This window comes from Anopheles bellator, chromosome 2 (genome assembly GCF_943735745.2).
Source record: "Anopheles bellator chromosome 2, idAnoBellAS_SP24_06.2, whole genome shotgun sequence".
NCBI classification, from domain to species: domain Eukaryota; kingdom Metazoa; phylum Arthropoda; class Insecta; order Diptera; family Culicidae; genus Anopheles; species Anopheles bellator.
The window spans coordinates 50,249,446-50,273,872 of record NC_071286.1 but is presented as its reverse complement, the minus strand read 5'-3'; the positions used below and the strand labels follow the sequence as shown (position 1 = coordinate 50,273,872).

At 54.4% G+C, this 24,427-nt stretch overlaps 1 protein-coding gene across 1 annotated transcript in view; it reads right to left on the bottom strand.

Annotated features, from left to right (window-relative positions):
* Nucleotides 1–198: 198 nt before the first annotated feature.
* LOC131207666 (protein split ends) overlaps nucleotides 199–24,427 on the bottom strand; it is a 59,973-nt gene continuing 35,744 nt past the window's right edge. Inside the window, exons 2-13 of the mRNA XM_058200288.1 lie at nucleotides 20,562–21,799; nucleotides 20,337–20,510; nucleotides 19,440–20,300; nucleotides 18,579–19,385; nucleotides 5,200–18,486; nucleotides 2,924–5,125; nucleotides 2,707–2,840; nucleotides 2,437–2,520; nucleotides 2,199–2,278; nucleotides 1,963–2,102; nucleotides 885–1,759; nucleotides 199–652 (exon numbers count right to left, since the gene is read on the bottom strand). Of these exons, the coding sequence (XP_058056271.1) occupies nucleotides 365–652; nucleotides 885–1,759; nucleotides 1,963–2,102; nucleotides 2,199–2,278; nucleotides 2,437–2,520; nucleotides 2,707–2,840; nucleotides 2,924–5,125; nucleotides 5,200–18,486; nucleotides 18,579–19,385; nucleotides 19,440–20,300; nucleotides 20,337–20,510; nucleotides 20,562–21,799 (20,170 nt within the window). The 3' untranslated portion in view covers nucleotides 199–364. The remainder of the gene's footprint in view (nucleotides 653–884; nucleotides 1,760–1,962; nucleotides 2,103–2,198; nucleotides 2,279–2,436; nucleotides 2,521–2,706; nucleotides 2,841–2,923; nucleotides 5,126–5,199; nucleotides 18,487–18,578; nucleotides 19,386–19,439; nucleotides 20,301–20,336; nucleotides 20,511–20,561; nucleotides 21,800–24,427) is intronic.

Genomic DNA, 24,427 nt, shown 5'->3' with positions numbered 1-24,427 from the left:
CTCAAACTCACCATAATGATGTGTAGAGTAACGTGCTTTAATTTAATAGTCTAGGTTCCACTTTTCGATGCTCATCACGGAAGCCTCATAAAACCATTTTTCTAATGACAGCAGGGCGTGAAAAATATTGTTGAATAAATAATGTGTGTCGCTCACTTTTTCCTTTACCAGTTCTTAGTTCTTACCGCGACTCAGCGATTCAAATCAGACAAACGACAACAAGTTTTATTTGCATGCCAGAGAGAGAGATTGTTGCCACACGCGTTGTTAGGTGCGTATTGCTCGGCTACGATTTCATTATTGTCAATGCATTGTTACAACTTACTGCCGCCATTCGTTCACTAGCAACAAACAATTTACTCGCCTACACGGTAGCGATAACTATCAGCAGGTACTGTATGTTTGCTACCCTCTGCATGAGGTCCGGTGCAATGCGGGCTAGGTTTTCGTTAGCAAATTCACAGGACGGGAAGATATGCACGACATATGCGGCCTGAGCACTACCGGGAGCAGCAATGTTGACAATACCGGCCGCTTGCTTCTGCTGCAGGTAAGTAATGAATCCGGTCTGCAAATTGTTTTGTTGCTGCAGTACATCCATGCGATCGCGACCACATGGCAATGCTAACAACATACAGTGTTCGTTGACCATCTGAAATTAAAAAGGGGAACGAATTGCAATGTTTGAAAATGTTTAGCTAGATCCAAAGTTTGGTAGAAACGACAGAAAAACTCAATTCCCTCTGCCCCGGGTTGCATTTATATATTGAAAGATGCGTAGCTTCCCGATATGTTTAATCTTTTCTCAGAGATGACAGTGTACGATGGGAATGTAAATATTTTACAAAAAATATTTATTAAAGTTAATAGAGCTTGCAACCTACCTGCATCTTTCTAGCAACACCATCAATCTGCGCCGGCTCGAGCCGCATACGCTGGGCGATGCGCAACGGTGGCGTCGTGCCGTCACTATTGCTAGGCAGTGAACTGCCAGCTACGTTAGGATTGCCGTAGACAAAGTGCATCTGCACCGCGGCTTGATCGTTCTTCAGTGCCAACAATCCCTGCCACATTACCGGATAGCGTTGCAGAAGCGCTTCTAACGAGTCTGTCTGCACTGGTCCAACCGCCACCGGTATCGTCGTCGGCGGTGCAGTAACCTGCACGTTGCCGCTGCGACCAATGCTCATGGACTGTGGAGTCATCACTTGGATGAGACCGCTGCCTCCCGTGTGCGCCGGCAACGGGGTGGAAGGAACAACCGACGTTCCGTGACCTAGGGCAACTGGATGAAGTTGTTGGTCGGTTAAGTCGTGCTCGACTTCGCTACGGTAGTAGTAGCTGCTACCTCCTGGTGCCTGTGGTCCTCCTGCTCCGACGATCGCTCCGCCAGGAATAACCGCGGCACGGTCTCCGATTAGCCGTGGTGGTCCGGTGGCTACCGATGACTGCACGATGCTACCACCACTCTGTTGTTGCTGTTGTTCACGTTCGCGCTGCATCTGCAACATAGTTGAGGCCGGCGAAGCAGATGGTGGAGGTGTGGGGCTGGGTGTTACTGAGTATGGAGTACCGGAAGCGTATGCCGAAGTGGACAGGTTGTGCGGCCTATGGGCTGGTGGTGGTTCGGCACTGATCGCCCGCGATCCTCCCGTCGGTCCGCTTAACGATGGTTCGTAGTACCTAGCGTTTAGGGATTCCGGGTATGGATGTGGTATTCTTGCGCTGCCCATGTACACCTGAGCTCCTTGTGGAGAATCTGTTGCGAAAGGTGGTCAAACATTAGCGATGTAGAGAGTATTTTGTCATCAAAACAAATGCAAAAGAAAGTTTTTCCCTAGAAGGTGAGGCGGTTTTCCAAGAAATTAATTTAAAATTAAATTCAGACAATTTAATTTAAAACAAATTAATTGAATATGAAACTTTGGAAGCGCAACTATAAGATCGTCTTTCGTTACTTACCCGTCACACGGTCACCTGGGCTTTGTAGGCTGAGTGGCACGGCCGTCGTACGGGGACCACTGGCGGGCCGTCGTAGTTCTAACGGCGGGCTAGCGGCTACCGTTTCTTCCATCTCCGACAGTTCTCTTATAGGTGACCTGCTGTGGGATACAACAGAAAGATCGATAGAACCACCATCGCAGCTTTTGTATTGCCCATCGGCAACCATTAATCGCTGGTGCTGCAACGTGCCATACCTCGGAATAGGAATGTTGCTACGGTACATGTACTTCACGTAGTCCCTCGGCATTCCGCCACGGAATCCACCATCGGGGCCCTGAAGAACGAGAGAGAGATAGAGACAGAACATAAGACCTAATGAAATGAAAATCGCAGAGTTCAACAATGTTTTGATTGTCGGAAAAACACTTTAATCGAAAATACATTAAAATACAGCAAAATAAAACTGTGAAGAAACGTCAAAGATTGTCGTACATGAACCGGTGTTATAGGCGACATTTGCTGGTGTGCCGGTGGGGGACTCTGCCCACGGCTTAGGTATCCCGTCAGTTCCCCGCGCTAGCGCAACGAAGAGCGGTCGCGCAATATGGGAACGAGTTAGTAGTTGTTCAAAAGCGGAGCAGCGTCCAAAATTGGAGAATAAGACGGGCGATGGACACAAAACGTATTAAAAAGAATCGATTATAAATACTCTTCGACACGCCTATTCGAACCCATCGTTGGAAATAACAAGCGAACACTCACCAAGTTGGAGGTAGCTTCGTACACGGCACCCTGCTGTGAGAGAATGTGCCGTTGAAGACCGGCCTGAGGTCCCAAGTGGCCCGCCTGTCCCTGGGGGCTCATCGTGGGCAATGCAACACGCGTACTGCTCGCACCTGTGGAAGAACAGTAAAATGGTTAAACATAGTCGAAATACCAAAGTAAGAGTGTGTCGAGTGTGAAATACTTGGACACTTACCCGTCACAATAGGTTGCTGACCCTGCAGATGTGACTGTTTTAGCGGTGGGCTTGCCACGGCTCCTGTCAGGATCTGGGGAGCTTGGTGGAGATGCGGAGAAACGCCCTTTGAAGGTTGCTGTTGCTGATGCTGTTGCGTTACCGCCGATGGCGACGAAGGCGTGGAGCCATGATGATTAGCAAGTTTAGTGAGACTAACTGGTTGCGGAGGTTGTTGCTGGTGCTGACTTCCCGCGGGAGGGCTTGTAGCTGCTGACGTCGTTTGCAGTGTTTGAGTGGCTGATGGTGCGGCCTGAACTTGCAAGATCTTTCCGGCGACCGACGGGACCTGATGTATGATCGGTCCTTTAGCACCGACCATATGCAGCGACACGGGCGAACCACCAACATCGTTGATCAATTTGTGCTGTTGCTGCTGGCCATGTGTCAGCTTGTGCTGTACCGTTGTGATAGAGCCCTTGTGGACGATCGTGGTCGGAGCTTGCGGTCCACCTCCTCCGGTTTGATAGTGTACCGGAAGGCTGGTCGCGTTGGCGGCTATTTGAATCGTTTGTCCCGACGCAGGATGTTTACCAATGATTTGTGGCTGTTGCTGTGATACCATCGTGTTACCGATCACCGGTCCACCTCCTCCCGGTGGCTGCGCTTGCTGCTGTTGGATGATTTTGCCTCCACTTTGCAAAACAGTCGCATATCCAGCCGGAAGCTGCTGATGGAGCGGTGGCCCAACGGACACGTCGCCCGCCTTGCCACGGTGTATGATTATCTGCTGCGGAGTTCCGGTCGCAGTAGATCCAATAGCACTACCAAACGATACCTGAGACTGCGACTGCTTGTGAAGAATCTGCGCCGATGCCGTTTGTTGCTGTTGCAGAGGTTGTGCCGGTTTTGCGCTGGTGATCACCACTTGCTGCTGATGAAGACGAGGTGACATTTGCACCGCAGTTGCCGGATGCATGTTTGACGGAATGTTGATCAACAGATTACCGGTGCCCGGTTGGTGTGGATGCAGCTGGATGCCAGTGTTGCTGCTTACGGACTTGCCCCCGACGATGGTTGTCTGTTGTTGCTGTTGTTTGCTTCCGATCACCATCGTAGCGGGCTGTGCTTGCATTGCATTCTGAATGATTATTTGTGGCGGCTGTGGATGTTGCTGGCCTAGGGCAGTTGTTATGATGGGTTGTATCGCTGCCAGCTTATGTGGCGTAGATGCCGATCCAGCAGCAGCCATGGAAACGGTCGTAGTCGCTGTGGGGTGAAGGTTTGACTTGCTTGAAGGTCCAACTGCCGAAGCATGCACTATTGGGCAACTAGTAACGAAGGGTTGTTGTTGTTGCTGTGACGTAATGATGCCTGACTGTTGTTGGCCAGGTTTAACTACAATCTGAGGCTGTTGCTGCAGAACTTGCTGTGAATTTAGTACGTGCGCCTTTAGAGGATGAGGTTTCGTGACTACCGCGGGCGGTTGTTGAACGACCATTCCACCACCAGCAACTGCAGAAGAGGCAGTTCCTACAGCTGCAACCACCACGGTCTTGGTCGTGGCCGTGGCTACCGTCGAGGAACTCGGTGTAGGAGTTCGATTGCCACTGGGAGAAGGGTTGCTACCGATCAACAGCGTCGCTGGTGCCGATGGTGTAGGCGAGGAGCCCTTGAGCTGCTCTGCGGCTGCTGCGGCGGCAATAACCTTCTTCAGCGGCTGCGGGGCATTCGGTGGCATCGGTACGTACTGGCCACTTTCCTTATTGTGGCGCACCACCGTCATCTCGCCGGTCTTTGGATCGATTAGCGTCTGAGGGGCTTGCTGCTGTTGGTGCTGGGTACCAATGTTGCCCAGGAATTCCGTCGGTGCCTTTGCTTCGTCGACTAACGCCGCCGCCGTCGATTTGACGACCAGGGATTTCTCCTTTGTTTTGTCAGCCAGTGAGGCGGTTTCGTTCGGGCGTGTTACCGGAATGCTGGGTGTCACGGGAGTGGTCGCGTTCAGTGTATTTCCGACGACTTGCTTATCGTCGGACTTTCCATCGATCTGCGACTTGATAGTCACCGTTGCAGCACTGTTGCCGCTCGCCGTTCCAATCACCGTCGGCTGTGGAGGCTTTTCGTCGCTACTATCCGTTGACGTTTCGCTCGTCTTCCGATCTTTGGCCTTGCGTGTACTCCGGGGCGATTTGCGATGAATGTCTCCCACTGCACCGGTGGCTACACGAAACGAGAAAAAAAACCATTAAAACTTTGAACATGTGAGTTTTTACATGGAAACATTCGAAACCTACCGTTCAGCGTTGTTGCATTCTGTCTGGTTGTGCGTCGCGCCGGTTGACCTCCGTGCTGTTGTTGTTGCTCGGTAGCCGCACCGTTGTTGGAAACCGGTGGTTGTTGCTGTATGCCTGCAGAAACCACTTGCCCCTGCTGTAGCAACGCTCCGCTTCCAGTATCCTGGTTCATCGCAACTATCGTTGATTGCAAGGTCGATTGTTGCGTAGCCTGCTGTTGCTGCACCGTTGTTGTGAAACTGAGGCCAGAATTTGGTTGGACAACTGTTGACATTTGCTGGTGTTGCTGCGGTTGCTGTTGAGCAACCGGAGCCACACCACCGCAAACTTTGGGCGATGGTCCGTTGCGGATGACGTCCTCGATGATGTCATCCACGGTACTGCGGAAATCTTTCTCCAGCAATCGACGCGACTTCCTGGTGTTTGCGGCCGCAGATGCCGCGGCACTCGCTGCCGAAACTGCTCCAGTATGTACGTTCGGGAGCAGTGGCGTTTCTTCCTTTCCACCATCCAGCAGTTGATGGTTGTTGTTAGATGAAGATAGAGCTACCAGGGCATCGCTTCCAATTGGTTGTTGCTGCTGTGATGAAGCGGTTACTGGTACTGGCAGTGACGCAACAGTCGATAGGTTGTTGGAATCTGTGGAACTCGTCGCAACGGTCGACACAGTGTTAACGACAGCGGTCAAGTTGGTCGAGCTCGATGTTGCTATGGCCGTTATAGGAGCAACATTGGACATAACAGAGGCTGGGGCCGTGGTCATGGCAGACGACTGATTTTTGATGGTCAGTATCAGCCGCGGACGGGGACCATCGGCCGACTGCAACTTGTCAACGTTGGACACATCTTCGCCCGAGTCATCGTGGAACTCGTAGACATCGGAAGAACCGACGTTCATTCCTAGCCTAGGTTTGGCGGCTCCTGGTCCTGCTGCCGCGGATAGTACCGCCGACGGTAACTGCTGCAATCCGGATGTGATAGGCAACTGTTGGCCACTGATTACACCGACTCCAACCGGTACAGCACTTCCACGACCAGCGCCAGCAGTACCCCCTCGGCCTCCACGGCCCCGTTTGGCTGACCCTCCGGCTTTTCCTCCACGCGTGCGCGTTTGGATACCTGTTACAGAGTCCACCAGCGTAGCGTTTGTAGCTACCTGTTGTTCGCTGGCTTTATCGTTGACCGACACACTGCCGCCCGTTGGATGGCTGCTTTCGGAGAGCTTGCGTCCGGTGCCGCCACCACGTCGTCCACCTACGCCCGCTCCTCGTTTACCTATGCCACGACCGCTACCAGCGCTACCGTGTTCCTTCTCCAGCAACTCGTTGCTACTAGCTGTCAGTTCATCCGCTTCTTCGTCTTCAGCAATGTCTGTCACCGTGCGATGCTTTTGTTCTTCCGCAGAACATTGGTTCCGTGCCGCTTGCTCGTCCTTCTTTACGTCCTGATCCGAACGATCTCCACCCTTAGCGACCATTTCAATCGTTGAGGCTTCCTTGTCAATCAACGGCTCGGTGGTGAGCAATGATGACTGTTGTTGCTGTGACGTAACCGACTCATCCTCGGAGCAGAGCGCGTCAACCTTCTTGATCACGGAATCAATGTTGATCTCCTTCGTCGACCAACAGTCACTGTCCTCCTTCGAGTCCGTTTCCTGGTCTTCCACTGTGCCCGTGCGAGATACCACTTTGTTACGGTTGGCCGGACTGCCGCCCAACTTGCTCGCGTCGATGTCTGCAGGCAGTTGTTCCTTGACCAGGGTCGTCGGTCTCGTCCCTGACACGTCATCCGCCACCACCACAGAAGGAGGCTTGGCTAGCACGTCCACATGCGCTGGCGGTTTCGGGACATACGATGGTTGATGGTTCGGGTTGGACATGATCGTCGAAATGGTGTTATTTACAGGAGCATTGGCCGACAGTTTATTGTCTGGTTTGCCTTTGGTTGCGCCCAGTACCAGATTGTTGTTTCCGACTTCGCTTGGCTTGGTTATGACCGACGCACTTGCAACACTTGCATGCGCCTGTGTTGTCACCGTCGATTGTCGAGTGTTGCTGACTGTTGTTGCCGGCGTCAAATTCGCGGCGTACACAACCGTCGTGACGGACATGTTCGGCTGCTGCGACTGTGCCAGGTTGGCGGTATTCGGCTTCAGTAATGCCGATGTGGCACCGATCATCGATAACGATGATGACGATGGTGGAACTGTTACCGTTGTTGGAATCGTTTTTACCACACTCGTCGGAGTGCCGGTGGTTACGATGTTGACCGCTTTAGTTGAAACAGATTCAAGCGCTGAGGCTGACGACGATGGCTGTGCGCCGACAGTTGTCGGTGTCGTCTGAGTTGCGTGTGGTCCGGCCGTAGCGGTTGTAACGATTCGGGTCATTGTCACTGGACCGGCTCCTCCGGGGACGACGGGACCGTATGAAACTGCCTTAATTGTCGACCCTTCGTTGATCTTCGATGGCAACAAGACAGTGGAAGGTGATTTCACTGCCGATAATCGCGATCCTCCAATGCTCACTGCGGGAATGGCTTGCAGGTGTTGGTAGGGAGGTTGTTGGCTAAGCCCTGATGCTGTTGTCGTTATCGTTTGGCCACCATGCTTCGGTGAATGCATCACGACGTGATGGTGTCCGCTTGGGTGAATGATCATCGTCGAAGCGGTTGTTGGCGTTGTTGCCGACACCGTCGTCTGGGGACTTCCTCCTCCGGTCGCCTGTTGCGGGAGGAATACCGGGCTGAGCTGCGGTGATTGACGGTTGCTACCAGCACCACCCGCTGAAGTACGCAGCGCAGTGTTGGGTGAGGACGTGCGAGCAAATGGTGAAGCCATTTGCATCTTGGGCGACTGAAGGCCAAGCCCACGGGGTGATTGTACCGTGTTCGTGTCCGACTGGGGCCCAGCAGCAGAGTGGTGTTGGTGGTGATAGATGATCGGTTGCTGTTCCGGGATCGTGATCGTCGGTGGCGCTTGTCCCATGTACGCCGAATGTCGGATGGTGCCCGATGTCTGTTGTTGGGACGAGGGGACTCCTAGTCTTGGTCCGGCATTTGGCGAAGAAATGGGCGCTTTTACAGCCACTGACGGGTAAGCGATTGTTATTGCGGCAACTGTGGCAGTCGTCGTCGTAGTTTGTGTTGTCATTGCAGTTGTGGCGCGTAGTTGCTCTTTGAGAATGGTGCTGCTAATCGTTGATGTGGTGGTGGCGATCTTATGACCCACGACCGGGGGCTGATGCGCATCACCGTCCGGATTGCTAGCGGGCTTTTTCAGCGCAGCAGATTTTCCTTCGGCAACGTTCAACGGGTCCTCGCTCGGTAGCGGAATGACGTGTTTACCGGGGGTGTTGGGTAATTCCTGTCTGAGGCTGTCCTTTTTGGCCGACGATCCCGAGGAGGTGATTACCTGTGTCGGCGTCAAGGGACTCGTCTCGAGTTTATCACCGGCCGCCACCGCGGTGGTGATGAGCGGCTTTCCGATTTGACTAAGATCGACGTCGGGTGTCTTGGGTGGATTGTCGAACCTTAGCAGATTGCTTGGATGTTGCAGCTGCTCGTCGTCGTTGGCATCGTCCGTGTCAGTGTCTATCTGTAGATCGTGCTCTGACTGCGGGGTGTCTGCTTTAATATCCAGCTCCTCTGCGTTTAGGCTCATGATCGCCTTTTTCATCTCCTCATCGTCCTCTTCCGGGATCTGCGGCGATTCTTCCTGATGCAGTTTGGCCGACAGCTGCTCTTCCTCGGCCGGATCGCTGTACATCATGTCGGAAAAGTCGGGCGTATTGGAAGTACCGAAACTCTCGCCCAACAGCGCAGCAACCGCGTCCTCCGTTTCCTCCTGTGAAATGACTACGCGCGACTTTTCCTCGAGGCTGCCGCCACCGAGGGTCTTTGTCGCTTCGTCGATCTTTTCCTTCAACAACTGCTGATGGCTCTTGTCGGTAGGCTTAGATTTGGACGACGGCGCTTGTAGTTCGAGATCCTTGCCAAAGTTTTCCCCGCCAAACTCTCCGGAAATGGACATTACCGCTTTCTCGTGGATCTGCTCGTCCAGATCTAGCCCGAAGCCGGGAATCACTTTGTCCGACTTGCGCTTGCCTTTCGTGGGATTGGTTGAGGTGATCACCGCTGGCGCGTCCTCTAGACTGATGTTGTTGCTATTAACCTCTCCAAACTCGTAGGTTGGTGTCGAGCAGGTGAGCTCACGGTTCGCGGTTGCGTTCATCGGTATGGGCGACGGAGGAGAGCTTTCGGCGGATGGGACTGCGTTGGTCTGTGCCGTCAGTTGCTGCTTGTTCGACGGAGGTGGACTTTCGTCCAGCAGGCACGGCAAGCTTGGCGACGGTTTGCTGAGGCTGTGCTTTGAATCTTCCTGCTGGGCGGATATGATGTCCAGCGACAGCTTATTGATCGACGGAGTAACTGGCGTCGTGGTTGGCGGTTGCTGTTGGCTGTTTGCTTGACCACTCTTCACCTCGCTTCCGGTGCTGTGACCGGTGCCGGTGCCGGTGCCAGCGAGGCCTGCTGAAGAAGCAGATGACAAAGAAGTTGGTGCGGGTGCAGCACCTGGAAGAAGGGCACTGTTGTCAGTTACGCTTGGGGTGGTGTTGCTGCTGCCATGGTAGTGCTTATGTTTCTCTTCCTTGCCACGCTTCTTTTTCTTTTTCTTCTCCTTTCGGTTGTGGTCGGATGAAGTGGATGGTTCGCGTTTTTCACTCGCGTACGCCGTCGGAGTTGTTGCCGTTTCCAGGCTATCGTCCCCGTCGGTGTACCGGAACAAGTCCAACATATCCACCGACGTCCGTTTGCCGCTGAGGAGCGAAGAGGCGGGGCCGCCGCTTGCGATGGCCGAAGACACTGGAGACACCTCCTCTCCCTTCTGGTCGGTATCGCTCATCAGCTGCGCCTCGAGCGCACGGCCCGCCTCATCCAGATCGACGCTGTTTTCGTCCTCCTTCAGTGCCAGCGCCATCGAGGCTCGAAGCTTCTCCCGATCGCGCCGCTTCCGCTCTTTGCGCTTGCGTGACGACGACGACGACGAAGACTCATCCTTCGTGCGCTCCTTCTCCGTCAGATCGCCACTCGTGCCGATCGGTACAGACGGTTCCTGGCTAACGCTGACCACGCCCGCGTACAGCTGGTGATGTTCACTGGTTGCGTGCGCACCCCCACTCACGGCAGCCTTTGCGGGCGTTATTCCCTTCGCCACCGCATCGGTCAACGAATGGTTGACGGAGGAAACGGTTTTCGCAAAAGATCCTCCTTTCACACCGTCCGACTGATCAATTGAAGACCGCTTCCTCGACAAACCATCGCCCGCCATCTCTTCCTTCGGGTGATCATCCGTCGATTCCAACGAGCCTTGCGGTTTCGCCCTGCCGCCGCCGCCGCCACCACCACCACTGATGCTGGACACTTCGGTCTCCACGGAAGAGTGCTGTGATTCGTCTTCATCCGATATCGGCCCAAACAGCTCCATGTCGAGGAACTTACTGTTGACGCTGCTACTATTGCCACCGCCACCGTTGTTGGTGCCGCCGGCGGTGCTGCTGCTGCCAACGTTGCCATCTTTGTAACGGTTTTTCGGTTTCTTCGATCGACTGCTATTGTTGGACGAGGAAGACTTCTCGTAGTCCTCCTTCGACCGATCACGCCGCTTATCCTTCTTCCCGCTGTGTTTCTTCCGATTGTACGATGACGAAGACAACGAAGCTGTTGGGGCGTCGGCGTCGGCGACTGCTTTCGATTTCGTCTCCTCGTACGACGCTGCTCCGCTCGAGGTGTGTACCGCGGCCGGTACCGGCACCGGTACCGGATTGCACAACAAGGTTTGTGGGATCGCAGCTGATACGATGGATGGCGATGGTTGAGCATCGCCGCTACTTGCACCTTCGACGGGCATCGTCGCTAAGGGGATCGCTACAGTGCCTCCCGCGCTCGTGACACTCGTGACCACGCCGCCATCTTTCTCCAACAGCTCGTAGTTGCTGTTACCCGCCGTAGCAGCGCCTTCCAGCGATTTGTTGCGTTTCTGCTTTCGTTTATGTTTCTTTTTCGAATCCGAGTGGCCAGGCGGCTCCAGTTTAGTCGTGGGTACACTACTGGCGGTGGTGGTACTGTCCAGGTCGCCACGCATGGACGAACTACGTTGCTCTTTGTTGTAGCCGGACGATTTGTACGACGACGGATCGGACGCTGGTTCCTGTTTTACCATTGCTGTGAGACCGGCGGTGGCTGTCGGTTTTGGATGTTCCGATTTGATCACTGTTTTCACCACATCGTCGTCGGAGATGTCGCTTGCGATCAGGGCGAACGACGTCACCTTTTGCTCTGCAAGCGAGGCCGCAACTGACGCGCACCCGTCCGGCAATACGCCGGGCATGGTTTTCACGGTCGCTGGTTTCCGGTCCTCTTGCACCGCTGCCAAGGCTTCATCGTCTTCGCTTTTGACTTCCTTTTTGATTTTAACCGAATCCAGCAACGGCTGTCCGCCAGCCTCCGTCGGTTCGGCAAACATGCGTCCTATCTTGTCGTTGATGCGATCGAATTCCGCGTCCGATATCCTGGTTCCTTCGGCAGAGGCAGGTTGATGCGGTGGCTGTGACTTCTTGCGCATTGTCTCGCCCCGTGCCACCGATTCGTCGTCGGTTTCCGTATCCGATTGGATGCGTGTCGAGCGGGACATCTTGCGCGCCGCTCGCTTCTCCTCGCCGCTCAGGGATGTTATGGCGCCGCTGCCGCTACGTCGACAGTTCAGCTTATCTTGGTGCCGGTGGCCGGTACGCCGCTGTTCCCTTGCACCGCCGCCACCTTCGCTGCTCTCGTCATCACAGAGGTCGTTCAATCGGTCCCGATTGAACAGTATCCGGTGCTTCTGATGCTGCTGCTGCTGCTGCTGCTGCTGATAACCGTCGTGCCGACCGTGGTGATGGTGGCCGTGGTGATGCTGACTCTGGCTGCCACTGCCATCGCCGGCGGCAGACTCTTCCTCCGAATCCGAAGCCAACGACGAACCCTTCGGGTGACTTCTTCGACGCGCGTGGCGTGGTGTCGCCGGATGGCCGTGATCCTCCTCGTCGTCGGTGGTTGTCGTCGTCACCATGCCGCTCTTGTTGTGCTCCTTGTGGTTGTACTTGCTGCCACTGATGATTGTCACGTCCGAGTGCATCGCATCCGAATCGGAATCGTCCTCGCCGTCTTCGCCCCAGCTCTTGGACCGGTTCTTGCCCTCCTCCCGCTTCGCCCGGCATTGCTTCAGCTGCGAGAACTTAGCCTTGATCTTTTTCTCCTCTTCCTGCTTTTGCATGTTCTTGCAGGACCGGGCCTTCACCTTGTCGTACATGGAAATGTTTGGCCCATCGTCAGGAATGTCGAAGATCGAGTGCTTCTTCGTGGGCTCGTCCGAGTCGTCCGTCTCGGAGCCGGTGTTGGCCGCCCCGCGCCCTCGGCTGCTGTTCGAGCGACACTTTTTCACCCCCACATATACCATTCCTCCAGCCTTGTCCATCCGGCCACCCTCCTCGGCGGACGATTCGGCACGACTGACTGGCTGCGAGGAACGGTTCCGCTCTCTACCAGCACCGGCGTTGGGCAGCTTCACTCCACCCAGACTGCCGCTGCTGCTGGTGGTGGGCGCTTTGTTGTAATCGGTTACACCGGTAGTGCTCTCCGACGCCAGCCGACCCGTGCTTCCGGCAGCCGAACCGTGGTGAAATCGTTGTTTCGCAAACTCCTGCAACTCTTTGCGCTCCTTCTTGTACCGTATCCGTCGGTTCTGTTCCTCTTCGTCGCTGGTCGAACGATTTTCCGCGTAACTGCTGTCACCGGGAAAGTTGGCCGCCGTCTGAGCGTTTTCCTTGTCCCGGGAAGATTCGCGGCTCTTCTTGGACTTGTGCTTCTCGTGATAGCGCTCCTTGTGCTTGTGATGATGGTGATGCGGTGTGCTACCACTCACACTGGAGGAACTGACGCTACGATCGGCTTCCGTTGGGTTATTTTCGCTCGAAAATACGATCTCCTTGCGGCGCTCTTCGAGGAGGTACTGTTGTTGTTGTTGCGCTGCCGTCGCTGTTTGTTGCTGTTGCTTGTGGTTGGTGTCAGTGTAATTTTCGTGATACTTTGTCGGCGCACCTTTCTCCGAGGAGGTGGTGCTGTTGTTGACGATCGACGCCGGCGTCCCAGAGGCGGATTTCGAGGCCGAAGACGATGACGACGACGATGGAAGTTTGTCGGTGGAACGATGGTTGTTGTGACCACAACTACTGTTGCTGTTGCTTTTATGATGGTGCTTACTGTTTTCCTTTCGACTTTCTTTGCCCGAATCCCGTCGTTCGTTGATTTTCGATCCATTGCCACTGCCAGCAACGCTAGTGCCCGTTGCAGCAGCGTCCTGGGTACCCGACGATCGCACCTTTTTCAGTGTTCCCGCATCTTCCAGCGTCGACTCGTTGCTGTCCTGTGAACTGAGACGGCGTTTTGAGCTTCTCACAGGCGACCCACTACCGGTCGAGTTGACACGATCCCGACGGTCCTTGTCCCGGTGATGATGATGCGGCAGGTGCTGATGATGATGGTGCACCGCTGGCGTGCACTCATCACTAGCGTTGTGATGCGCGCTCTTCGCGTCCGAATCATTCGCCACACTCTTAGTGAACGAACAGCGACCATCTTTCTCGAGCCCTTTTTCCTGCTCATCACCACGCTGCTGCTGTTGTCGCTGCTCCTTTCGGTCCCTTCCCGATTCCGACGCCGGGTTACGATCTTTTTCACGATCGCTTGCATGATTCGACCGCTGTTCGCTCGATCCTTCCTCCTTCTTCCGGTGGCGATGATCGTCGTCGTTGCTATGGCGATCTTCTCGTTCGGTCTTGTCTTTGCGCTTCGAATTGGAGCTTCCCGACGACACTGCTGCCGTCGTTGCATTGGCAATCGATCCACCTCCTGCTGCTGCCGCCGCTGCCGCTTCCTGTTTCAAGCGGTCAAACTCATCACGACAGCCGCTGCCGATACCGATCGTTCCCTCACCACTCGCAGCGGCCACGTGATTACGCTCGGCGTCTTTGTAGGTGCTGTTCTTCAAGCCACTTCCACTGTTGCTGCCATTGCTACTATTACTGCTGACACTGTCGCTATGGTGCCGGTGGCTGCTGTGGTGACTGCGATGATGATGGTTTCCGTCGCTCCCATCACGATGATGGTGTCCGCTGCCGCCGTCACGATGGTGGTGATGCGAGGAATTCGATTTACTCGACTTGGTGGCATGCTTTCCAGGCGGTGGCTTTGCTAACTCCTCGCGCTCCGCCTCCTCAGCTACGGCCAGCGGGTTACCACTTTGGCCCCCGCCAACCGGCGAGGACGCAAAACTCGACGATGATGTTGACGACGACGAGGATGAGGCCGTTGACAGTTTCCGACGATCTTTATGATGTTTGCTGCTGCTGCTGCTGCAACTATTGCCAGACTTGCCGCTACTTCCAGTAGCTTCTTCTTTCGCTGGTTCGCTACCACCAGCAGCGGTGTTGCTGGAATGAGACTGCTCATCGGGCGTCATTCCGGCACTCTTCAAGGTTCCCACATTTGTACTGCCGGGTGAGGCTATCGTTGTTGCTGGCGCAGACAGCAGCTTGGGAGGCAGGGCTTCACTACTTGCGCCATTATTTGTTGCCGTTCCTGTCGGCGGCACACCAGCACCGAGAGTCGCAGAAGCTGATGAAGACGGTTGGTGATTGACACTAGAAGAACTACTATTGTTGCTGGCGCTGGCGCTGCTGCTACTGCTGATGGTGCCGATGCTGTTGTGGCTGCTACCACTAGTTTTACTATTACTATTGTTGATTAAATTATTACTGTTGTTACCGCTAGGTTTTGTACTTGTTTTTTCCGTTAAACTAATACTTTTATTTAAAACATTGGTCTTTGGTTTACTGATTGACGGCGTCGGCGTGGATGTTGACGATGAAGACGACGTCGTCAACGAGCTAACGGTAGTAGGAGCAGCAATCCCGCCGCCGCCGCCGCCACCACCACCAGCAGCAGCAGTCGAGGGTAGTATTGTCGATGCAATAGTAGCACTGCATACCGCTGTCACAGCACTATTCGTATTAATGCTATGCGTACTATTATTACTATTACTACTATTAACGGACGGGAACGACTGAGCTGAAGTCGTCGTTGGTGCGGTGTGGTTGCTGCTGCTGGTTGTTGTGGTGGTGTGGCCGCTACCTTTGCCAGCCAACAGCAACGGCGTTGTTGGTAGCGTCGCATCGACTGTTGCCGTCGTCGTTGTCGTCGTAGATGTGGTGTCGCTGGCACCAGCTACAGTGGCAGCAGCTATCACTGTGCCCGCTGCTGAACTACCAACAATGGAGGGCGATGATGACGTCGATTTTGCCCCGGCCGCCAGTGACGTTGGGTGACTGGGGAACGGGTACTGCAAACCGGACTTGACTGAAGGGTTGGGACTGTTGTAGGGTTGAGGACTGTTTAGCGGAGAAACAGAGGTACTGCTACTAACTCGCTGTGCGTTCGCAGTGGAAGCTGTTGTTGCGGCAACAGCAGCCGTCACTGTACCGGTGACTGCCACCGACGTTATCACCGGCAACAGAGGAACCAGGCCTGCACTGCTGCTGGCTGGAGATGGAACTGTTGTTTTGTTGCACACCCCCAAATGGACTGGCGATTGCGTGGCGGCGTTAAGGGATGGTGATGGAGTAGTAGTTAACCCCATGATGCTGCTGCACCCAGGCACGGGAGTCGTGGGTGGACCACCGGTTGCGACGACCAGCGTGGAACTAGCTTTCGAGTAGTTGGCAAAATCGCGCGGCTCATACTTGTCGCCAATGTTTTCCAACCGCTTGAGATCCTCATCGAAGATGGACTTCTTTGAGAGCACTGATTTGACGATGTCCGAGGGTGGAACCTCGTGTACGTCGAGATCGAGCAGTTTGTTGCGAAACGATGACGAAGGGGTGCTGCCGCCGGTAGGGGTGTTGATGGACGACGGTGAAGCTTGGCGACTGTGATGGTGGTGATGATGAAGGAGGACGTTGCTCTCCACGCCAGCGAGGTGATTGTTGAAGTGCTGCAGACGCTGTGACGTCTGTTGTTGATGATACGAGGAAGAAGCGCCGCCAGTGGCCGGCAGATGATGATGCTGAGAGTGATGCCCATGAAGCGAGTGGTGGTTACTGTTCACGTAGCTACCCTTGCTACCCACGGCACCCGCACTTCCACCACCATGCTGGTAGTGCTGGTGGTGCCGATCGGTGGGCAGGAAGTGATCACTGGAGTTGTTGCTGGTTGCACTGTGACCGCCAGCAATGGTCAGAAGGCTTGTCGGAGTTGCGCTCCCGCCCATGGCTCCGGGGGTGCCAGCAACGCCCAGCCGACCAACGGCCGCCGCTTGGCTGCTGCCCGACCATCGTTCGTACATCTCGTCGAGCGTCTTGATACGTTCCTCTAGCGAGGGTGATACCGAGGGACCGAACCCAAGGTCGCTCGAGTCGCTTGACGTCGAGCTGACGGAGGGAGCTCGAGGTGGCGGACTGGCCGGTACCGCTTCTAACGCCGGGTGGTGGTGGTGGGGCGCAGCGGACCCTGTACTGGAACTGCCACTAATGCCCGGCACTGCAGGTGAAGGTATGTAGAGCGTTAGTTTCGACGCGGAGGAGGAAGTTGCCGGTGCCGAAGTTGGTGGCGGTGGGCTAGAAAGTGCGCGACTACCACTGCTGCTGCTGTTACTGCTGCTACAGCTACTGCTGCTGCTACTACTGCTACTGCTGCTACTGTGGTGTGGGCCGCCCGGGAGACTAGAATTCGACGTAAGCGACGAAAGGTTTTGCTGTGCCGCAGAAGAAACGACACTCCCGACGGACGAGGCCGTGGTCGTAGTTCCGCTTCCTCCTGCGGTGCCACTAGCCGAATGACGATCCACTGCCGACGTCGACGTCGAGGACGTCAAAGTGACCGTGGGCGATCCCGACGCACTCTGCTGCTGTTGCAACGCATTGAGCCGATTTTGGGCAAACACTTGTATCGCAAACCGTGGCAGCGGCAATACTAGCGGTTCCTGATTGTACGACCGACCGGTCGGTATTCGGCGCGGTTCGCTCGGGAGTAGCAAATTCTCGGGTCGCTCATCGCACAGCGGGGTCCCGGGACGGGAGCCGTCCGCACTCTCGCCTCCGCTGGCTTCGTGCGAATGGAGTGAGTGCAGTTGATGGCCACGGCCGCGCGACGAATGGTGATGCTCGTTAGACGATGACAACCCCGTGCCGCTGCCGGTGCTGCTGCTTCCAGCGGCGCCTCCCACAGTGCCACCGCTCGCCGTACTCGACGCCGTCGCCGCCGACGACGAAGCACCAGCAGCGCTGCTGGCCGCCAGACTGCTGCTGCCAGTGCCGGACGCTCCTCCTTCGTTAGAGATCACTTTTCGCCGCTTGCTCAGGTGGTGTGTGTAGTGCGCGGAATGGTTGCTGCTGCTACTGTTCGCGCCACTTCCTTCCAGATGATGGGACTGATGCGCGCTCGCTGCAGCACTGCTGCCGTTGCCGGCGCTACTGCTGCTGGAGTGTCGCAGATCGCGCAACGACGTGGTCTCGATGGACGGTCGGCGGCTGTTGTTGGCGTTGCTTGCCGAGGAACCACTACCGCTGCTAGCCAGCGATTGTTGCTGCTTCGACTGCAGCAGGTTACATTCCGAGAGCCGGCGAACCTCCATCGATTTGCGGTGGGTGAGCGCGGACGACGATGACTGAATGCCACTGCCGCTACTAAACACTACCACTCCCCCGCTACCTCCAGCACTCCCGTGCCCTCCACTGTCGCTACTGTTGTTGCTATTGTGATGGTGATGATGATGGTGGTGGTGTGGATGGTGGTGGCTGCTGCTGTTGCTGTTGTAATGATGGTGCATATTGCTGTTGACGTTGCCGCAGGCAGTTGTTGTACTGCTTCCACCGACCGCACCACCTCCCGCCGCCGAGACACTTGGTGCCGGCGATGGATCGCGGGATCGCCCACTGGCCCCCACGTCGTTCGCTTGGTGATGATGCGGATGATGATGATAGTGGTGACGGTGGAGGCTGTGATCGGGATCACTCGCTTGATGATGCGGCTGCTGCTGCTGCTGATGGTAATGGTGATGGTGGCCGTCCGAGTTGTATTTGATACGCTTCTTTGGGCTCACCAGCTCATCGCCACTGGACGGGCATTCCTCAAGCTGTTCTAGTATATGTACACGCTCCTTCTGAAGGTAGCGAATGTTGTTGCTATCCTGTCCACCTGTGTTGTCGGGGAGAAAGGCAAAGTGTTAGTGTTGAAAATCGATTCTTTTACTATGCTAGGTAGTACACTAGCAAAGCGATCGCCTGTACCTGAGCCTTTGTCGCTCCGCTTCCGTAAACTGCTGCACCCAGTGGTCGTCGTCGCCGATGGCGAATGATCGACATCGGCGCCGCCGCCAGCCAGGCGTGACTGGATCGAGGTCGAGTGTCCGTTGCCAGACTGTGGGTTGGAGGAGCCCAAAACGCCGGGTGACGATTCAGACAGGGTGGCAGCAGGAGCCAGCCGATCGGAGAGGGACGCGGCGTTGTTGCGATTGCTGCTGCTGCTCGACGTCTCATGGTCGTACCGTTCGTCCTCGTGGGACGAGCTGGCAGCCGAGCCTTGACTGTACTCGTCGTAGCTTCGAAACCTCCGATCACTACTCACACCGCCACCACCACCACTCGTCGCACCCTCCGAGTAGTAATCGTCGCTCGAATAGCGCACGATCCTCGATCGGGACGTCGATGACGTGCCACTAGTCACACCACCGGCACCGGCACCGGAACCACTATTAGCGCCCCCGCGTGAGCTGCCACCACCACCTCCGGTTACCGATAACGGATCGACACGAGGCGAACTGCTGCCACTGTTCGCACCACCACCACCGTTGCCTGCTGCACCCACCACCACGCCGCCTCCCATAGCACTGAGAGGGTTTCCCGGCCGGCTGAACGATGCGCCCCCCAAAGTCCGATTCCGATTCGTCGAGGAGGTGGCAGGTGCGGCAGCAGCGGAGGGTGCGTTGATACTGTTACTACTAACACTCCCGGCCCCACCACTACTAGTAGCAGCACCGGATTCGCCTCCGGTAACGCCACCGAACCGGGGTGATCCGAATGACGACGAAGATGCCCCTGACGGGGGGGCAGACGACGGAGCCGCCGCCGTCGCCGTCGATCCCGCCATACTCGCGGCGGATGCCAACAGCTGCTGCTGTTGCTTCTCTAGCTTATCGAAAAACGCTTCCTGACACTCGCGGGACGCAAAGTCTACCTGTAGCTTTCGGCCGCGCAGCATCACGCCGCGCATCTCCTTCACAGCGGCCTGCGCCTGCTGCACCTGTTCGTAGTAGATGAGCGCCAGCTTGCGCTCGCGATCGACCGTCACCTGCGACACTGGGCCGAAGTGGTTAAACTGTGCCGCCAGGTAGTGCTCACTGACGCCCTCCCCGACCCCGTCGATCCAGACGCAGTTCGTGGGCATCGACTTGCCGAACCCGAGCTTCACCCGATTGCTGCCCAGGTGCTCACCGTCCATCTTACGCATCGCTTTCACTACACTCACGATGTCCGAATATTGGCAGAACGCGTACGCACTCGCGCCCTGCTTCTTAATGTCTATCTCAATGATCTCGCCGAAGCACTCGAAGTGCCGGCGCAACTCACTCCCGGTAATGTCCTTCTCGAGGTTGCCGACGAACAGCGTGCGCGTCGCCTTCGGGTGGTACTCGTCCAGCTCCGCCTCGTACGGCCGGAACTCGTTGTCCTCCACGTCGTAGTAGCCCTCGTACGGGGCCACCTCTATCTTGCAGCCGAAAAAGAGCTTATCGTGCGACACCTCCAGCGCCTTGTCGACATCTTCCGGCTTCTTGAAGCACACGAGCGCGTACCGATCGGTGCTCTGCCCTACCACCTTCACCCACGTCACCTTGCCGTGCTTCTTGTACTCGTGGAACAGCCCATCCTTGAGCGAGGTGTCGGAGGAACGGGCCGGCAGATTGCGCACACAGATCGCCAGCGGCCGATGGTCGTCCGAGTGGCAGTTGATCACTACTGCAGCTGCTGCACCGCTGCTGCTGCTGCTGCTGCTGCTGCTGTTGCTGCTGCCGCCGCCGTTACTGAGACCAGCAGCGGCGGGCGCGCTTCCGGTGCCGCCAATGCCGCCTCCTCCAGCTCCTCCACCCGCTCCTCCACCACCGGCGGCACTACCCGTCGTCGTCGTCGTTTTACTGTTGCTGCCGACGGCACCGACACCAACGCCTGGGTGGTTGCTGCTGTTGACAGTACTACAGCCACTGTGGTTGTTGTTACTGCTGCAGCTGCTACTGCTGCTGCTGCTGCTACTGCTGCTGCTGCTGCTGCTGCTGCTGCTACTACTTTGTTGGCCTGAACCGTTAGCTGCATTATTAGCGAGACCGCTGGTGCTGTTGTTCGTGGTGCCGCCGTTGCTGTTGCTGATGGTGGTGGTGTTGCTAATGCCCCTTCCGCTGAGCGTCGTCGACGATGTAGTTGTTGCTGCTGTTGCTGCGGCGGCGGCGGCGGCAGCGGCCGTCGAGATGACTGACTGCAACAGGGTACGAGAAACTATTGGTGTTGAGGGGCCGTGCTGCTGCTGCGGAGCATCGCGCCCATAAGAGGCAGGCAACAAACCAACCACCGACGACGCTCCACCTCCTCCACCGCGACCCACCGCTGACGTCGTGCCGCCAGGTTGATCGACCGTCGCACTGCCGTTGCTGGGCGTCGACGAGCAGGACGAACTGGCGGGCGACCGGGACCGCGATCGAGAGACCGAGCTGCGATGCTGCTGGTGATTGTGATGATTTTTGCTATACTGGTACGGCTGCGCGTTGTGATGGTTCGGTAGCCGTTCGCTGCCAGGAGCAACGCTCACGACGGCGCCTGCGGTTGATGCGGATGCGATCGACGCGGGACCACCATCGGGCAGCGCCGAGTGGTGGTAATGCTGGTGCGGATGATGTGACGACGGCGGCTGGTAGTGTCCACCGTGCGACGGCGATGTGTAGCGGTTATGATGATGGGAACGTGGGTACTGTTGCTGATAGTTGTTGTTGGCGTGGTGCTGGTGATTTTGGTGAAGTTGATAGAGGTGATTGCTATGGTGGTAGGACGACGGCAGCTCACTGGTCGACTCCGACTCGGCACCTGACCGGTGAATCGAACCAAACGATTGCTGCAGTTTCTTCTTCACTCCGTATCCATCGTAGTTGTTGCTGCTGCTGCTGCCGGTGTTGTTGTTGTTGCTGTGGTTCAGACCAGTGTTGGAGTGTCCACTGTCGAATGGTGCTACCGAGCAGCCGTAGCCAACCGCTGACCGGACCACCCCGCCACCGTTGTGTGGCGCGCCAGCGGACGATGCTGCAACAATTGATCCGGTCGCTGAATCTGCTGCTCCGGTGGTGCTCGACGAGGGGCTTTCGGTGCTTCCTGCGACGGTGCTACTGTTGCAGCCGTACCAACTGCCACCACTGCTGCTACTTCCGCCGCCGCCAGAGGACAGTCTCGGATGATTGAGCGGATGGTTCGATCTATTGGCCACCATTTTTCAGTAGGACAAGTTACCGATGATGATGAAAGAAGATGCAACAGATACAAAAAAAATGGAAATTAGTGAATCAATTTCGCATTTGCCGAAAGGCTTTGTGAAAATCATCACGTGCGTGCACCATAAAAAGTAGAATGTAAGTTAAAATACATTTTCGGCAGCACATGAATGGTGGAGCTTTCATTTGACAGAACCCGTTTTGACAGTTGGTTTTCTCGTGATACTGTATAATAAATACGCGATACGCGATAATAATAAATAATAATAATATTTAGTGTCAGCTTTGATTTGATCCGTTCAAACACCTTCTCGAAACAGCTCCGGTCAGATAGTCTTGCTATAACAATTGATTCGGTAAAGTTATGAAGTCGCCTGAATCTACGGCGACAGTGGTTAATGCTTTCGGGTTGAATGTGAAAGAGTGGTTTTCAAATTGTCCAAAATTAAACTTTGTTTTATGGTGAAATCAGTTCGAACGTTGACCCTTTTCGATAAATTGCACAAAAATGAAGTAGAAATATTGACCAAAGTACGGTCTAGTTCGATATTTTGTCAAGATAAAGACACATTGTTTTCATGCTCAATTTATCGATTAAGTCCATCAGAAAAATTGCACTCATAAGCTAAGAAATTCTTGTCAGTGCTATGCTAGAAAAACTGCGTGGCACTCCACAGCACAAATCATTGTACTGGCAATTTATTAATTCGTATAATATCACAGGTAACCAACTATAATAATAACAGTAATAACAAATTGCTACTGGAAGAAAAAAAACAATATTGGAAAATCAAAGAACAGCGTTCGAAATAAATATTAGTAGTAGCAATTAATTTTGTGCGTTTTTTTCGACATTTGTGACCTAATTACAACAACAAAACGTATTACTACCTTAATGAAAGTATTGTCAGTCGTTAGCTACTACTTTCTGCCAAAGCAATGCTTCAAATGCATTTATTGTTGTTGATGGGATTGTCCTTCAATAATTTCATTAGGTTTAAAAAACTCAAAATACACCACACCTTTCATATCCCACCATATGCACAGCATAATCGTTGTGCAGTGCATATTTCGCTTTGGTTGCGATGGACCTAGTTCACCAGGCTGTATCCAGGGATTTTTGCGTTTAGGTTTCTTATAATAACTCCCCTTTTCATCATCAGTGATGATTCGGTACAAGACCCTTTTTTCTGCCGTGCAAACAGTAATGAAAAGGTACGCCCCGCTCTATCACTCTATCAGGAACATCACATGACATGTTCAAATTGTTAAAACAGATGTTGTTTGCACTTTGACCAAACAATCTATACTGCGTTAGATGCGCAATGACAGTAGCTATCAAACACATATTTCATCTAAAAAATATTTGATACATTTTGTGAGTAATGCCATCTATTGTACAACCGCACTTATTAATTGCTACACCTAATATATAATAAATAAAAAATAAAAAAATACCAACACAACACATTTCGAATGATTTATTTTCACACGCTAGTTGCCTTACATCCTACAATAATAGAAAACAATATTTTTATATACGAAGGGACTGCTTTTGCTGCTACTGCCTAACGAAATCGTCCCCAGAAACGAAAATAACATACAGAAGAACTCAAAAGAGGAATCGTTCGCTGAGCATGGTATGCTGAGCAATCAAGTATTTGAATTTGCCATTTTCCAGTACAGGTAAGTTTCCGCCCATGACCGTTGGTACTGCTTTAGTACCGAGCCTATATGCAAAGTTGACTGGTGTGGTTGATTGGAGCGGCTGTCGACCATAGGAGTTGCCGCCGAACTCAGGATTTGGAAGAACCGAAGAAACGAATGCCAAGTACACACACGGAGGCGCGGCTACCGTGAAGTAGATGCAGAGACGTCACTCACCTCTCGCTAAATTTCGACGAGGATGGGGACACAACAGAACACACCGGGGCGAGTGGCGAAAACGGAGATGTTGGCGGCAGTCTCAATCGATTTTGGCATCCGGTATGATAGTTTGACTGATTAGAGCTGCGATATACTGAACTCTCGTTCCGCTCAGTGCTCGTACTTTTAGTGGCACTATCACGACTACGAAATGAGTGGCTGTGGGCGACTTGATCATTCTCATTTCCGGAAGAACTTCGTGCCTCACAGTGCTTTCGAATATCCGCTTCATCAAGCGAATTAATAGCGAATTCCTGAGGTTGTGTGTAACGATGAAAGTCAACATTGTCTGTATCCTTGCAGAAGGCATCCGTTCTAGCCACGCTTTTCCTGCCAGAGTAACAACTTTCTCCAGAATTGCTAGACTCGCCGTCTTCTTTTACTGGCCTTCCGAGGTGCGATTCAATCGTTTGTGTAAAGGGCCGAACTTCGAATGCCGATTCGCTACATTGTACTGTATCCTTTGGTTTCCTGCAATGGTTGGTTTTGCCCACAGTTACTTCATCACGCACCTGTCGGTGGTGTGTTACAATCAAGGGAATTTTCGGGCCATTGATTACAACTTCAGCTACACTGTGGCTACCCTCAGGCGTTGAAATTGGTAGCTGGTTGGGTGAGTTCTCATGATACTGTGTGGTCAGCACGTGATCCTCGATCGTGTGGCGGGATCTGTGTGCTCTAGAGGCT